This window comes from Pseudopodoces humilis, chromosome 3, assembly GCF_049639895.1.
Source record: "Pseudopodoces humilis isolate 2021_Gansu_Grassland_sample_001 chromosome 3, ASM4963989v1, whole genome shotgun sequence".
Taxonomy (NCBI): Eukaryota; Metazoa; Chordata; class Aves; order Passeriformes; family Paridae; genus Pseudopodoces; species Pseudopodoces humilis.
In genome coordinates, this window is record NC_142202.1 from 110,943,288 (window position 1) to 110,960,934 (window position 17,647).

Here is a 17,647-nt window from a genome sequence, read left to right on the forward strand (position 1 = left end):
TGTACCTGAGAGACAGGGCTGGGGTGCCCATAGTGAGATGAGAGCCCGGGTTCTGTTTTGATGGGGCGCATTTCCTCGGTGGTCGTGGTGCTGCTGCTGCTGCTGGCGGAGCTGGTGGTCGGGGTAAGACTCTCACTGCTGGATGGGCCTGGGAGAAATCAGAGGGTAAAACAGGCTCTTTCCAAAGACCTTTCAGCACAGAGATGTGCCCCCTCACAGTTAGTGTGGTAAAAGTAAATTTAAAAATAGTGGGAAGGGTATTCAGGTATTTAGACATCCCCTGCTTTTTAAAAATTGTCATTGGATCTCTAATTTGAGGGCATTGTGGTCAGAAATACAAGTGCACACACAAATAGACATAATAAAATAAATTTCCTCATTCAGCACTTACCTGCTGGTGCCTTTGTTTTGTTAAGGTTCTTAGGCTTGCGTTTCCTCGTCTGAATTCCCTCTTTTCTCATGGCTAAAGGCCTTGGGACCTGTGGATCCAAATAGAAAAGAACATTGGTTTCTGAATGTCCTTAAGGTCATCTAAGAGAGCATGATTCCAGTTCTCACTTGTGGTTGAGCTGGTTTAATTGAAAGCAACAACAAGATGGAGCCCAAATTCTCTGGTCAAGAGAGATTCAAGATGTGCATCCAAATGGGAGTAAGAAGGCAGATCACACCATGGTATTGAGTGTTTTAGGGTCAGATGGCAACTACAGCTCATCTGTTTGTGCTTCTGACTTGGCTTTTTTACTAAAGTGCCTGAATTTATGTGGGAAGAATCTGGGCCTGGTTTTATTAGGTTTTAAGACTTATTTGCAAAGGAGACCTAATTAGTAAGTGAGAAATACCTAGCCTGCACACTCCCTTGCAGGTATAAACATGACGTAACATTGAGGGGGACTAAGCCCAAAAGGAGAGCAGGACAGACAGCTCCAGGAGAGCACAGAGGTGTGTAAAGAACCCAGCCTCCAGCCTGGTGCCACGAACACCTTCCCACAGCAAGGATTTACCCCGTGGAGTTTCATGTAGAGCCCGCAGGCGTTGCAGACCGGCTCCCCCTCAGCGTTCCTGCGCCAGAGCGTGGTGGTCGTCGTGTGGCAGTTGGCACAGGAGAGCCCAACACGGCGGGACGCTGACTGCGGGGACAACAGAGCAAGGAGACACATCAGCCCTGCAGTGCCCTCACCAGCAGCGCCCCACGTCCCAACCAGCTCGCTCCACCACACCTCAGGGTTCCCTCTCCTCTTGCCTCTCTTGTTTCTCTGGCTTTTTCTCTTTTCACCCCTTTGCAGTGGTCCAACTGCCTCTTTCTGCCCCTCTTGCCTTTCCACTGACTCTAGGAGGTCTCAGCTCTCCTAGGCCATCTCAGATGGCACCAGAGACATGAAATAGAATCATTAAGGTTGGAAAAGACCTCCAAGATCATCGAGTCCAACCTGTGACCAATCACCACCTCATCAACCAGACCAGAGCATTGAGTGCCACACCCAGTCGTTCCTTAGACACTTCCAGGGATGGGGACTCCACCAACTCCTTGGGCAGCCCCTTCCAATGCCTGACCACGGTTTCAGTGCAGAAATTCTTCTTGATGTCCAACATGAACCTCTCCTGGCATAGATTGAGTTTCTGTCCTCTTATCCTGTCCCTGTTTCCTGGCAGCAGAGCCCAACCCTCACCCGGCTGTCCCCTCCTGTCAGGGAGCTGTGGAGGGCCAGAAGGGCCCCCCTGAGCCTCCTTTCTGCAGAATCCACATCACCTGAACAGAGCCCCAGATCTCCAGCAGCTCTGGTGGCAGCTCAGAGGCCCCCTGCACGTGCACACACCTACACAAAGGTGTCTGGATCTCAGCCCATCCTGCCTTTTCCAGCTCCCAAGCCCTTCCAGGCATTGTGGCTACCCCAAGAAAATGTTATCAGTACCATAAATGGTACAAATGTAACAAGGAATGTTACATATTCCTTGCTGGCTTTGTGCTGTGTTTCTCACAGAGCTCAAGGGGAAGGTTAAAAAAAGAAGGATAAGCTTCCAGTAGCATTTTCTTCCTCTTGATAAAAAGGGATCATTAATAGGAGGTCTCACTAATGAATTAATGCAGGGAGCAGACCTGAAGTTCCTTTTCTGGGTGAACTGGTTTAGTCAGGTTCAGAAGGCAACAGGAGAAAGCAAGGGTCTTGAAGCCATATGAAATACAAGTTTTGAGCTGAGAAAAAGAGTGGGAGGTGGAGGAAGAAAACGCCACATCCTGCACACCTGCCTGACTCTTCCCATCATCCTTCAAAGCTCAGGGCTTAGAGGTCAGTAAATGGGAGAGGGAAGGTCCTGGGTGCGGGGGTGAGAGCCTGCCTGCATCAGTCGGTGTCTGGAAAGGCTTTTCACAAGAGGGCGCTCGGTGCCTGTGGCTGCTGGCAGCGCTCGGGCTGCCGGTGTCACTTTTGTCGCTTTTGTCACTCGCAGGGTTTGGGCACCGACAGGGCTGAGCGATGCAAAGGGCGGGGCAGGATGAGGATGGAGCCTCGTGGAAGACAAGGAGTGTGGAAACCTGGCTTTCAGGTGTCTGCTTTCAGCTTGGGTTCGTGATCATAGAACGTTAGGGAATCACAGAATGTTGTAGGATCATAGAATTTTAAGGGGCTAGAAGGGATCATCTAGTCCCACTCCCCTGCCATGGGCAGGGACACCTTCACTAGACCAGGTTGCTCAAGGCCTTATCCAGCCTGGCTCTGAACACTCTCAGGGTTGGAGCATCCACAGCTTCCCTGGGTAACCTATTCCAGAGTCACCCTCACAGTAAAAAATACTTCCTAATTTCTAACCTAAATTTCCCCTTTTTAAAGTTGTACCCATTGCTCCTTTCCTGTCACTCCAGTTCCTGATGAAGAGTCACGGCTTCCCTGTAGGACCCTTGAGATACTGGAGTGGGCTGTGAGGTCTCCACAAAACCTTCTCTTCTCCAGGCTGAATAGTCCCGACCTTCTCAGCCTGTCATGATGGACTCATGACACTGGGGACACAGAGACCTTCCCAAAATCCCTCACCAAAACATGCAGGGAGAAGCAGATTATCAACACTGAGCTCACAGAATCATGGAATGATCTGGGTAGGGATCCAGTTCCACCCCCTGCCATAGGCAGGGACACCTTCCTCTATCCCAGATTGCTCCAAGCCCTGTCCAAGCTGTCTTTGGACACTTCCAGGGATGGAACAGCCACAGTTTTTCTGGGCACCGTGTGCCAGGGCCTCCCCATCCTCCCAGGGAATAAATCTTTCCCAATATCCCATCTGACCCTGCTCTGTCAGTTTGAAACTATTCCCCCTTGTCCTGCCATCCTTGTAAATAGTCTCTCTCCAGCCTTCCTATAGGCTTCCTTCAGGAAAGCTGCAATTAGGTAAACCCAAAGCTTTCTCTTTTCCAGGCTGAACAATCCTGTTCCTGTCTCCCAGGTCCCGTGTGCATTCCCCACCCTGACCCCACAGGCTTTGGGATGCCCTGACCTGCCCTACAATGGGGGCTTCACCTCACCCAATGGATCTGGGAGCAGAGTATCCAAAAAAAGTATCCAGAAAAGTCACCATGAAGTGAGGGGCCCACCCAGCAGTGACCAGGGACCCCTGTGGCAGAGAAGATGGACTGGTACTGTGCTGGAACTGAAAGAGTTGCCATTCCTCCAAATATACCTGCAGTGATACTGAAGCAAAGACTGGCTTTTGCTGAACCAACACCATAAATCCCAAAATCACCCAGTGTCCTACAGCCCTTTCCAGTGCCTGGCTGAGTGTCTGGAGAACTGCTCCGGGCAGTACGAGGTCTTGGAGTGTCCCAAGCATGAGAAAATCTGGCTTGTTTTGAAAGTCTGGACCTCGACTGGGCAGGTGGGTTTGAAACACCCCTGGCATCTCCAGCTGGCTGAGATTTCTTTGCCTCCTCCTCCTCGCCCCACGTGTGTGATCTTGACTTACCAGCCTCCTCTGGGGTTTGAACAGGGGCCGGTTGATGCCGTTCATCTTGTGGTAGAGCCCGCAGGCGTTGCAGAGGTAGTGCCCCGTGCCATCCCTCCTCCACAGCGGGGTGGACATGGCCCCACAGTTGACACATTCTCGCCCCTCGGAATAATCATCAAAAAATTCTGCTGCCAGGGTGGGAGAGAAGGCAAAAGACTCAGTTAATTAGGTGGCTGCACCTTTAATTGCTGCTCTGCTTCTCAGTTTAGCCCAGAAGGAACATTTCAAGAGATCACAAATATTAAGATTTTAGAGGTTGCAAGAAACAGTTCTTTTCCCCCAAGGAACCCACCCGGCCCCCAGGATTATCGGGAAGAGGTACTCCTTTGCCTGCCATGACTGCAGAATTTCTGTGGCAGCAGGGATGTGCTGGGATATGGATACCAGGAGACAGAAATATAAACCTTTCCCTTCTGCTCTGACATTATCCAATTTACAAGATTGGCCATAGCTGGGGCAAGCAGATCAGGGCAGGTGAACAACCCTGGTCACAATCAAGGCAGATTCCTGAGACCACGGATAAGAACAAACCCCACAGAGCAGAACTGCCCAGAGGCAGTTCCCTGGGCAGGGAAACCCATTCCATGTGCTCTGCTCCCCATGGGAACGCTCTTCACCCAGCCCCTCTGCTGGGGGGAACGGCAGCAGAGAGCCACAAGGAGGTTTCTGTGCCTTCACCCCATTCTCTGCACGGAAAATATCTCCTGATTTACAGGAATCCATATGTACAACATGAAGGCTCCCTGCCCAATGGAAGGGGGTTGGAAATGGATGGCCTTTAAGGTCCCTTCCAACCCAAACCATTCCATGGTTCTGGGATTCAAACCACAGCTCAGGCTGACAGCTAACAGGGATTGTTGGGAATTTATGTGTGTTATCCAGCTTTTGATGGAAATCTGTATTGTGCTTGATGCCACACTGCAGGGCTTGCTGCATTCACCCACTGCCCTCCTGGTACATCCTGCACTGGAGCTTGGCTGCAGCTGGGATGTGAGGGACAGTTGGGCATGGAGTGATAGGAAAAGGGGGAATGTGTTTAAACTGACAGAGGGCAGGGTTAGATCAGATGTTAGGAAGGAATTGTTCCCTGTGAGGGTGGGGAGTTCCTGTCACAGGCTGCCCAGGGAAGCTGAGGCTGTTCCATCCCTGGCAGTGTCCAAAATCATGTTGGACAGGGCCTGGAGCATCCTGGGGAGGTGGAAGGTGTCCCTGCCCATGGCAGGGGGGTGGGATGAGATGAACTCTGAGGTCCCTTCCAACCCAAACCATTCTGTTATTTTCTGAATTGCCCTGGGCTGGCCCAGTCCAGTCCCTCTGGCTCTGGCAGGACCAGGAGGTTGAAAGCTGAGCACAACAAGCTCGACTGCATCATCCTTTGGAAAACCACAGCTCATTCCCTGTTCCATACAAATCCTCCCAGAAACCAACAACTTCACTGTATTTTTTGCTTGTCCACCTGCTTTTTACACAAGAATCTCAGCTTCCTGCTGGAATACAATTCCTCCCCAAAGAGCAAACCAACAAAATTTTGCTTCTTGCTGAGCTGTGCCTGAATCCCATGTGGGTTCTCTGATGTCTAGCAAGGGTTATGTTCAGACATGGCCTTATTTTCTCTTTTCCCCAGACTATTTTTGGAAAATCTGCAGGAAACTGCATAACCGTGAACCGGCCAAAGGACAAAAAAAATTAATGAAGTGGCGCCAGTTAACAGAGACAAATATTCACGTGAGCCTAATTCTCCCTAGAAAATCTGGCTAAAAATGGCAGATTACACGTGTGCCCATGGGGAAATGGTAGAGAGCAGTAATTTATCGTACCCAAGCAGCTTTGGAGCCAGCAAAGCAGGAATCCAGTATCTTCCCAGCAGCTTAGGAAAATCTCACTACCCTGGAGCAATTCTGGTGGATTCAAAAAGATGAGAATCCCCCCAGGCAATTTTTGTCCACATCGATTCAGTGATACCACAACCCTCATTTTCCCCCTTAAAATGACAATTGAGTCATAGCCAAAATCTAGATCAAATAAACTTCCTTTGAAAAGAGAAGGGATTGGAACAGCTGGTCAGGAAAAAACTCGTTTCCTTGAAAAATCTCAAAAAGGAAAACATTTCACTTTTTTTTTTTTTTTTTTTTTTTTTTGCATCTTGGAAGTTGTTGAGGTTTTTGATTATAATTTTCCAAAGAAAAAGCCAAAGTATTTTTGCAGTAATTTTTTTCCTGTAAAAAAATCCCTTCTTCTTTGAAAATAATTCAGTGCAGAGTTGTAGACATAACCCAGGGAGAATTTAGCACAACAGAGATAATCAAAAGGTAACAGTTAAAGCTTGAGTGATTTGAGTTTTGTCTGTGACTAAATACAAAATACGATCTTTCTTGGAGATTTTTCCACCAGGCAACCAAAATATAAAAGTTTTTAATCAAAAACAAAGGAGAAAATTCCTAACAGTCCCTCAGAAATGTTAGAAATTGGATTAGTTCTTGAATAAGAAGGTCCCTCAAAAAAATGTCAAGTATGGATATATTTCTGGTTTTAGAAAAATATAAGTCTCCTAACTTCTGGCAATATTTTGTTGCCAAATGTTGAATGTTATTTCCCAAGAGTGGGACACCCAGCTCTAGTGCCACGTTATTTTCAGCATTGGTTTCTCATTGACATTCAAAAGACCAGTGCAAACCTGCCTTGAGACCTGCTCTGCTTTTCTACCTGCATTTGGCTGATATTTTTCCCTATTTTTTTGGTGTTTTGGGTTTTTTCCCCAGTTTCCGTGGAATTTGAACAGGAACATCTCTCTTGAGGGACTTTTATAGGATCACAGACTGGTTTGGGTAGGAAGAGACCTTAAAGCCTATCTCATTCCAACCCCTGCCATGGGCAGGGACACCTTCCACTATCCCAGGTTGCTCCAAGCCCCATCCAAACTTTCACTGGCTGAAGTTTCTAAAAGTCCCCTTCTGCTTCCGTGGCAGTAACGTTTGTGAGACTTTCCCCTCTCAGCTGCAGGTGAAGGTGATCCTTGTGAACGTTCATAAACAGGAGTCATTGGGTTTTGAGATGGGAAGGGACAGACTTTGTTCCCGGGGGACACCGAGGCTCCAGGCCATGGGTGGCTCTTCCTAATCACAGCCCGTATCAGATGGGTGTGTCCCCTCCGGGCACCACCCAGTGCTGAGTCAGATGACACCCACAGAATACAACCTCATTAAAAACATTCCTGCAGCCCTGACAGAGCAGGGAGAGCTCCTTGACCTAGGTAGATATCACCTGGAGGAGAGATACCCTCACCTGCTTCAAAGGATGTTTGGGATGGCACAGGAGGTGTTTTGGGCGCTACTGGATGTTGGCTTAGAGATGATGATATGGGCTTGGTGCGTGTCATTTATTGAACAAAGGGTGTTTGGGCCCTAAGGAAGTGGAAAACAAGGGACTGGATTTCTTTCTAGAGTAAATTATATATTTATAATTATTTTTTTGTGTATATATATAATATCAGAGCATCTCTAAACTCCAGGATGAAGTTGCCAGGGGTAGCTTTCTGAGCTGACCTTCTGGCCACACATCCCCCCCTGCTCTGAAAAACCCTGAAGATCTACAAAATAATGAGAAAGTATCACCTGAAAACCTGGAGCCTGTGCAGGTGGGTGTTCAGGTTTGACGTGGGTGAGTGTTCAGGACCCAGGAAATCAAAATGTTCTCAGGGCTCAGAGCCCACGGGAACCAGGATTCACCATCAGGCCGAGCTAAATTGGGCATGGAGGTCACCGGGCTTCAAATGCACTAATTGTTTAATTTGTCAGTGTTATTAATAATGGGGATTAAGGAGACTCCCCAGGAAAAAGCAGCGAAGTGTTTCCTTGGCTTCTGGCTCAGGGCTGGAGCTCTAAATCCTGGCATTATGAGATCCCCTGACACTTATTCCTTGTACTTTGCAGCCGGGAAAGGAAACGTTTATTCAGGCAGCAAATGGCCTGAGCGGCTCCCGGAGGGCCCTGAACAATGAGGGGGGAAGGAAAGGCTCCCCCAGTCGCACTCAGGGCAATAATTTCCGTTCTGTGGCACAGGAGCCGCTGCCTGATAATGGAGATTTATGGGTCCATCCGGTGACCTCTGTAATGGCCTTTCTGCTGGAAAGATTTACTCCCTCTCCTGAAGCCAGGTACAGCCAGCACTGGGACAGGGTTGAGGGAAGGATTTGCTGATCAGGCTGAGAAGGACATCGGCCCGCGGCTGGGGGAGCCTCGTGTGTGCTGAGTGGCCTCATCTTCCTCTTTGAATGTTCAGCTTCCCCACGTGCCTTTGCCAAGCCCTTATCTTGTATCTTGGGATCATTCAGTCCTTTTTATGGGCTGGGTCCCTGGTGTTGACTAATCCTGATGGCCTTCTACTTAATTCTTCATAAAACCCTGCCTTTAGTCAATGAAGGAGCTTCCCACATGAAAGCAGATCATGAAATCTCACTGAATGACCAGTGGAGAGGATGGATTGTGTCCCATCCCTATCCTGGTCATCAGCTTGCTGTGTAAAATGAGATTTCATCCCTTCACATCTACTGTTTATGAGCACTGCAAGGTTCCCAGGGCAGGAAATGTCACTTGCGTGTTTCACAACAGGCTCCTAATCTTGGGTGAGGCCTTGAGTATGCTCATGTCAGAAATACTTTCCACAATGGGATATCCAGTTCCCAGGAGCCAGGAGTGACTCCTGAGTGGGGCACAGGGGTCTGGAAGGAAAAAAAGAATTCTTGGATGTGGCCCTTCGTGACACTTGGTCGTTGGGAGGGGTCCTTCACATCCACTGAGATCGACCTGTACGGACAATGCTGGGGTCATCAAAAACGCAGATTGGAGCTTTCCCTGCCAGCCCACACCTCCAGCACCTCCAGTTCACCAAAAGTCTGAGGAATTTTGCCTTCCCAAACAGGAGAACCAGATGCCCACTTGCAACTCAACCCAAGGCGTGAGCCTGGAGAGTGGCTTGAAGTGACTTCTTTCCACCACCTCTGCCAGCCTGGCACTACATCCATCCCAAAGTCCAGACTTTTGGGCTTTTTTTTAGCAACCCATCCCTGGAAGAGGTCCAGGGCAGGCTGGATGGGGCTTGGAGCAGCCTGGGATTGTGGAAGGTGTCCCTGCCCATGGCAAGGGCTGGAACTGGATGAGCTTTAATGCCCCTTTCAACCCAAACCATCCTGTGATTCTGTGATTAAATCTGTTTGCATTGGAGAGATCATCTTGAATGCATAAACCTGATAGATCAGGACCCTAAGGAGTGATAACAGAAAAAGGAAGGATTTTGATTCCTTCAGGTCAGACCCAGCATCCAGTTTATGAATTTCTCTTCCCCATCCTGTGGAAGGGGACAAGGAGCCCTCCCTTCCCTGGTTTGGGTCAGACCTTCCTGCATGAGAAACAACGAGGTTGTCTTCTGCTTCCCTCCAGCCCCCTCCTGCCTTCACCCTCTCTGGACAGAAAGAGACTTCCATTACTAAAGCTCTGGAGTTTTGTTTACAGCTGGAGAGATATTTGATATCAACAGTTCCCCCTGCAGAAGTGTCTTCTCAACCCAATGAAGCAACTCAGCAAAGGAGGAACTGTCCTTCAAACACAGCCAGACCACTTACAGGCTCTAAACAGAGCCTGAGAGCAGTTTTGCCAGCAGAGAAGCAGTTTCCTAAAACAATTTGTTATGATAAGAGGTGAGAGCCACGATCCTGTGTATACACAAACCCCAAATGGACTCTCAGGGGCACTCGCAGCTGAGGCAAAGGACAGGGACACCCTGGAATCCCACCCAGGACACCTTCACCTTCTGCTTCAAAGGACAGCCATAACAGCATGGCAGCACGAAACAGGATTTACCATTCATAGCCACTTGGTCCCAAATCCCAAAATTGTTCCCATTAAAAGGTGGCAGTTTGGAAATCCTTCCTACTCTTCAGGCCTTTTGGGGTCCTTTAAACCAGAATTTTGGTGCAGCTAGAGGAGCTGAAAGTCACATCTACTTCTTTGGAATGGGTTGAGGTGTTTTCCATGAATTACATGATTCCAGAAGCTGAAGTTTCAAGGGGAAAAACCCACCAAAAGGTTTCCGGTCTGATCACAGCCCAGTTAAAAGTGCTGGTTGGTCCAGGATTGTGGCAGAGAATGAAAAAAAAAAAGAGGAGGGACAAAAGAGGAATGGGAAGGGAGTGACTGCAAATTTTGAAAGTCCAAAATCATGCATGGGGGACCTCTGTAGCCAAAGGAAAGCTGTCAGTGAGCCTTTCCTTTGTCCATGGGGACATCACCAGCTTGGCACACAGGCTGGGATCAGAAAGTGGGGATGGAGCTAATGGAGCCAAGGTTGTTTCTGTAAAAACAGGTTTTCCTCGTTGGCTTTTACCCCTCTGCTCCCTCTTCTCTTCCTGTTTCCTCTCAGATGGAATTTGGGTAAAATTCACCCAGGGTTTTAGAGATGAATGGGATCTAAACACAGGGGGAGCAGGACAGTGCCTGTGTGAGCAGTGCTCACCACTGGGCTGGGTGCTGTGGGAATGTGGCTCCCTGTTCTCCCCTGGCCTGGATTAGCAGAAGGCATCATCACCTGTGTGATTGAGGATCTGCAGGAAGTGGGGAACCAGGTAAATTCCCCACACTTAGCCAGAAACACGCTTTCAAGCAAAAAGCATCATTGTGCAGCCTCACAGAAATGGCTTGATGCCATCCCAGAAAGTTTTAGGGTTTACCTGACACGTCTATGGTGGAGAAAATGGCTGAGTACCCAGTTAGGTGCCTGAGCCAAACAGTTTTCCCTCTGAACACATAAAGACCCTACTTATTGCTGAGGAAACATTCACCCTACAGTCTGGCTTTCCAGAAGGCAAAGAAATCTGCTTTTTCCCCAGCTTCGCGAAACGCCACGGCGAGACATTTCCCGTGCAACCCTTCCCAGGCCAAATGTTTCACGTCAAGGCAAAGGGAACATTGTGTCCCTCCCCTGCAGCACTCCCTGCTCTGCCTACAGAGAGCCAAGGTCTGTGGCACACACCATTGCCAGCAGCCAGGAATACTCCTTTCCTTCGTGGATATGTTTTCCATGCTTTGAAGGACGGTGGAGGTGGAAGCAGCCAAAGGACCAGCTGAGATCATGTGCTGGAGGGCCACGATGGGAAGGTTGGGAAAATTCTGGGCCTGGCTTGGAGTTCAGGCTTGACTCTGCAATAGGATGCCCTTGACCAAGGCTTTTCATCCCGTGGTGACACTGTCCTTTCCACATGACAAGGAGTGACACTGGAGGGGGGCAACAGGACAACTTTCAAAAGCCACAGCTGCAGACAAGAAATGGATGGAAGAAGGGTGGGTGGAAACTAGCTGGATTCCTCTAAATCAGATCTAAACGGTATTTTGGGAAGGGGCAGGAGTTGGGGAAATGGCTAACCTGGTTGCTTGGAAAAGCACTGACAGTTCTCCAACACCAAAACCACCAGAGCCCAAACCATCCAGCCCTGTGGTTGTCCCAGAACTTAGTGGAGAGACAGACCAGAAACACACAGAGGGACCATGTCCCACATCCCAGAGGTGCACAGCCTGCTCTGAAGGAGACAGGAATGCAGACATTCCTGTAGGACTTTTGGTGGGAGCCTCTTGGCCACCTCTTTGAGAGTGATCTGGTGTCCAACAGCAGCTTCTGCTGACTGTCAAGTTATGCCTGAGTGAACTCCCACCCACCCACCAAGGTGACCTCCCCTTCCCTGCTCCTCCTTGCAGTTCTTACACTTGTAAATATCCGAGGCTCCTCTGATAAACAGGAGATTCCTCTGCTTATCGACTGTCCAAATATTTTTTAACAAATCTCAGATTAGCATGGAGAGCCCAAGGAATGGGCAAGATGGGGTCAGCCACAGGCTGGGGTCTGCTTGGCAGGAGGCACCTGGAAAGGAAAAAACCTTTCTCTCTTTTGACAAAGGAGAAAGAGCCACAGCCTTGCCCTGCTTGAAATCTGGCCCATCTCCAACTGGATGTGCCCATCAAGAGACTCTTCTTTGATGGCCTCAGGGAAGGGACAGTGGGGAAAAAATGAAAAGGATCCGAAAAGCTAGGGATTTACAGTGCCATGATCCCTCCTGGGCAGCTGTTTCTGAGCTGGGAACAGGTAATGGATCATGTGCAGCCATTCCTGGTGTCCCCACAGGGAAGCACAAGCAGGTGTGCTGTGGAGTCCTGCCAAGCTGCTGCTCCATGGCTGAGCCGTGGGAATTGGCCTTATGGCTACGGGGTAACTGTGAACCAGGGCCAGTTACTGGGGAGGTGGTGAAGCCTGACCCTAAGCCCAGCCAGCAGAGTCTGCCCATGTTCAAATGTTCTGAGATCCCAATCACATCCAAATTTCTTCCCAGGAGATGCTGGGCTCAGGCTGAGATGGTCTGTGCTTGGACCATGCCAGGGCCTAACAGAATCACAGAATATCCTGAGCTAGAAGGGATCCACAGGCATCATTGAGTCCAGCTCCTGGCTCAGCGCAGGACAACCCCAAGGTGATTCTTCACCAGTGAAGATTATGGTCTGTTGGGCTTTCATTAGGAGATGGAGGAATGTCCATCACTGGGCATTCCAAAGCCTCATCCACATGCCCTCAGCCACTGCTGAGGTGGTTGTCCTGCTAGGGATCTTAAAACATCCATTTCTCCAATCCTACAACTCCAGAAACTCGAAGTTTGGGGTGGGTTTTTTCCCAGATCAGAAAGAAGACATTTATCCAAAGCAAACAGGCAAAATCTTTCTCATAGGATTGCAATCAATTGTATTATTGTTATTATATTTGTGTGTGTGTGGTATACATATATGTAAACATATATATTTGTATATATACACATAGCATGTCCTAGAATGAATGGTTTGGGTTGGAAAAGGTCTTAAACATCATTTAGTTCCAGACCCTCTTCCATAGGCAGGGATGCCTGGGATATCCTTGACAATGCCATTGTAGCAAGTTAGGAATCATCTCCAATCAATTATTTCTGTTCTTGCTATTAAAATTATTATTATTCTGTGACTGCATGGAACTTAGCTATATAGAATGGTGTGTCTATATATATTTATATATATTAAAAAAAACTCATGTGTAAACCACACGTGATACATTAAAGCCCCTCACTTTGTAAAACACTTCTGTACCATGTGTAGGAATATATGGAATATGTAGGACTGCTTCACTTGTCCAATCCCTCCCTGAGCATGACAGCACTGCCCAACGCTGATGTATCCAAACCCCTGTCCCAGTTTTGTTCTATTTTCACTGATTTAGACACAGGCTCTGCTTCCAATTCGGAGCTGATAAATCCCACTTGGAGGAGCCAGCACAAGCCAGGCCCGATCCCAACCTCCCAGCGGGACTCCAGCCAGGGACAAACAAAAAGGTGTTTACTGCGGCTCATCGCGTTAGAGGGGACAGTGAGTTTGTCTAACCCCTGGCCCTCCTCTTCTCCTCTTTTATTAGTTCTTCTGGACGTTAAGTCAACTCAGCCCCCGAGCGGGGCGGGAGGAGGGGGTGATAAAGCATCTGCAAAGGTCACTTCGCAGCCCAGGCCAATAAAATGGCAGGTACCGAACTTATCAGGGCCACATATAACTTGCAGTTTTTCTAACTCAATTGATTGGACTTTTTATCTAAAATAACAGGCATTATAAGATAGGCGAAAGTCGAGATAAGGAGGAAAACTGAGTAGGCCTCGAATCAAGATCAGCCTGGGGACAGGTTCAAACTCCCACACCTGCCCCAGAGGAATCAATGAAAGTTTCTTGGCGCCTTCCGCTCGTTTTGAAACGCTGCTGAAGTTGGGTGAACTTTGAGACCACGGCGTTTATTCTGTGATTATAATTAACCTGCTCACCCGTTGTTATTGATTTGTGAGGAGGGAGGTGGCAGAGCCTCACTGGGATGTGGGTTTGGGAAGAGAAGTGCTTGGGGAGAGCAGGCAAGAGTGAGACCCTTCCCTGGCTCAAGGCAAAGGGAAGGGGCTGCAAAGGGGATTTCACCCTCCTGCTTGTAGTCCTACTTATTCTGGGAAGTGAAAAGACCCCCCAAGCCCAGATCTTCATGTCCAGAGGAGCAGGATAAATTACAGCATCACTCATCTCTCTCAGGGAAGTAATGAATGACTGAAACATGGGAAAAGTCAAGCACAGGATCCAGAGCATCGTCCCAGCCCAGAGGAGTGTGAGAGTGTGAGGAAGAGACATCCTCCACCCCAAAGCAGCTGCCCCTCTCATGCTCCACACCACCCAGCCATGTCCCAGCCCAGAGTCCTTCCCAGCAGCCAGCCCCCTGGGCAGGCAGCCCCTGGGGCCAGAACTCCCTTCCCAAAATAATCTCAGACATCTGGGACCACACGTCATTTGGAGGAGTCCTGATGTCTGGGGCTCAGAGCCTCACTGATTTTTTTTACAGCTCCAGCACTGTGAATGTTGAATGGATGTTGAATAATGGTGGCTCCCTGGCTTGCAAATCCAAGAGTCTGGCTTGGAAACTCATAGGAGATTAAATAATAAATATTAGGGTTTGGTTGGTTTTTTTTTTGCCTCGTCTAGGATTTCAGCATGAAGGAATCAGGGTTTTCCAGCCTCTCCCTTGTCCAGGAAAGCTGTTTTTTCCCTTTCTGAAAGAGCAGAGCCTGACATATGATAACAGGATGCTGGAAGCAGGAGCTTGAAGGAAAATTGAGATGCACCAAAGCACAAGGGCTGGCAAGAGCCAGGGATGGGTAGCTGGGAATCCTGCCAGAGGGGGATGTCTCCTGAACTCTCTGGAGGTGTTTGCAGAGCCAAAGGAGGCCCTTGAGGTCAGAGGACAACCTGGAATTTGCTTAAATATTATGGACACAAGGAGCTCCATGTGGAAAAAAACAGGAAGAATTGGCAAAATCTTGTTTGAAGGGACTGGCGTGGTCTCCTTCTCCCTCCCTGCTTCATCTCTGCTGCTAAATTCAGTTTTAACCCTTTAGGAGAGTCTGATGGCAGTGGGAACCCAGGCTCACCCCAGCTCCCTGTAAACGCACCGTGCTGGAAGCATCGTCCAGCGGAAAAGGGCTGAGCTCTGGAAAGGAGAGCAGGAGCAGGGAGCGGCGCCCCACCATGGGACCTCTCCTGAAATGCTCCCCCAGCAGACACCAATTTAATTCCCAGGGATTAGGAGGAAGCATTTCCAGGCAGCGATTTTGTTATCCCAGATGCAGAAGCAATCCAGTACCAGTCCCTGTTGGAGACGGGAGATCAGCCCTGCAGGATCCCTCATCCGGCTGCCCTCACCCCACCTCTGCTGGAAAAATTAATAATTTTTGGCTTTCCAGGAGTGATTTCTTTTCCTGTTTCACAAACAAAATTAATTTCTGAGTCTCTCCCAAGGCTGGTGTGAGCAGTTTGAGCCCAGCTGGCTCTGATAAGGGTCTCACAAGCTTTAGGGGTGATTACAAATAATTTAAAAAGCATCATGAATTCCTTCATGCTGCAGCGTATAAACAAAGTGGCCACTTCTCAGGAAAAAAAGGAAGGTCCCACTGGATTTTGGGGTTTCACCTCCCTGAAGACACATGTAAATTCCCATGTAATTGGCAATGGGCTGAATTTCTTCCCCATGGAATCTATTTGCATGAGCCTGATCCTGCACCAGCTGCCAGTGAACCTCCCAGTGCTTTAAATCAGGGATGGCTCCAGCTCTGAGCAAGGAACGTGGGTATTTTTTGAGGTTGCTTTTTTCTTTGTCCCAGTCCATAGGGAATCTGTTTTTCAGGGGATGGCTGATCCTAAAAACCTGAGCATGTTTGGCCTCAGAAAGACAAAGAAAGCAAAAAAGACATTGGAAACAACAAAGTTGCTCCCCCCAAGCAAAGACTTCATTCTACGATTAGGTATCTACCTCATTAAGCAAAAAATCCCCCTGTGCCAGCGAAGAATTGAGGAAAAAAATTAATCACTGGGCACTTCTTGGAAAAGAAAAAATTGTTTTCACTTCCAGTTGACGCTGCCCCAAATTTGGCTTTAAAATCCAGGTCTTGCCAAAACTCCAAAGCTGAAACATTTCAGCACTGATGGCGGGGTCAGATCTGTGTCCAACTTGGAAGGATCTCTGCCTGGCTCTTCTTTTGGAGCAGACCCAGCACCCGCCAGTTCTTTTTTTGGGGGGATGAGAAAATCCAGCCCGAGCTTATCGTATTAAAAAAGAAATTGCCGCCGAGCGCCGCGAGGGTTTAAAAAGGTGCAAGAGCACAGGGAATGCTGCGAACTCAACACACCCCACAGGAAGGAGCTCCTGGAAAAAAAGGAAAAGAAAGAAAAAAAAGGAAAAAAAAAGGAAGAAAAAAACCCAAAATTTTTGGAGTAGGTTTGAAAGTATGTGTGTTTTCAAAAGAGCCTTTAATGCCACTCGTGCCAACGGTGCTGGAGCTATTTTTGAGGGCTGTCACGCAAGTGCAAGCACCCGTGTGTGAAAAGACCTCAGTGCTCAGGCCTGGCAGATAATTGGGTTTAATTTGTCATTACAGATGTATTTACAGCTCAGGCCCGGTCACCGTGACCGATGATGTGGGGAAGGCTTGGAAAGGCAGGAGTGGTTTTCATATTTTGCCATAATGTGGGAAGTGATCGTAGACAGCTGCAAGAGTTCTGTCCCATGAAGGAGAAAGACCAGTTTTTCTTAAAATTTAAAAAAACCCCCTCAATCCGACCTTGTAATGAAATTTGCTTCTATAATTTGGGTTAATTTCGGAGGTTAGAGTGAATTCTCACCTATTTCCCTGGTTATTTAAGCAGCGTTTCACACTCGCGCACCAAAGACGAATTTACACCTTCCTGCCAGACGGCAGCGCGGATTCCGACCCGCCGACAAGGTGAATATTTGGCATTTCCAAATATTCCCATCTCCCTTTTTGCAACCCTGCAGGCATAATTACACACATTCCCCACTCCAAAGCATCTCAGACCTGTAACAACCCAACCTGGCCATTACAACCAAAGGGTTTTGGCAGCGTAATCGCGTTTTTCAGGATCCCACGTCCCCGAAACTTGCGGCCGGCACAGCAAAAATCTGCATTTCTGCCTCTCCCTCCCAGCATCAGCAAAACTTTCTTTCCTAAGCCTAAGGACTGAGCTCCTGGGGTAGATTCCCACCTGGTTTTGCAGCCAGCAGTGAGCCCCAAAGGGGAAGCAGATTCTGGTTTTATAGTTGGGTTGCAGAAGCCTTGAAGGACCCAAGATTTCGGCTTCCTCTGCCCCGTGAATCCCCAGGAGTGTCACCGAGCGGGGGGAGATCCCTGAAAATCCCATTTCTGCACCTCCTTTTCAATAAGGAAATTGCAGGGAGGGAAGGACAGGTGCACAGATTTGGGGATAAAACCTCTCAAAGTTGATGTATTTGCAATCCTTTTTTTTGTCTCCTATGCTTGCAAAGCTCCGCAGGGCTCAAGGAACAAAAAGTTTCAGCCCACAGCCCTGCACTGATGAGAAACAAAACTTCTGAAGGTTTTGGGACAACACAATCAATTTTTTAAAATTGAATTTTCCTTAAATTACACCTCTATTTTAATATCAAATATCCTCCCCCAGAAACAACAGGCTGGCCAAACTTTAGGCGCATAAAATGCCACTTTTTCACCCAGTTTGGAATTTTATTTGCTGTTTGCTGCTTTCTT

General features: G+C 48.5%; 1 protein-coding gene across 2 annotated transcripts in view; it reads right to left on the reverse strand.

Annotated features, from left to right (window-relative positions):
* The window catches only part of GATA4 (GATA binding protein 4), a 28,418-nt gene that overhangs the window by 5,158 nt on the left and 5,613 nt on the right, over positions 1-17,647 (reverse strand). The window contains exons 2-5 of one of the 2 annotated variants that reach the window (XM_005528787.3): positions 3,949-4,115; positions 1,002-1,127; positions 392-479; positions 6-148 (exon numbers count right to left, since the gene is read on the reverse strand). In XM_005528787.3, the coding sequence (XP_005528844.1) occupies positions 6-148; positions 392-479; positions 1,002-1,127; positions 3,949-4,115 (524 nt within the window). Of the gene's footprint in view, positions 1-5; positions 149-391; positions 480-1,001; positions 1,128-3,948; positions 4,119-17,647 lie in introns of both variants that reach the window. The other variant, XM_014257669.2, reaches the window with a different exon arrangement.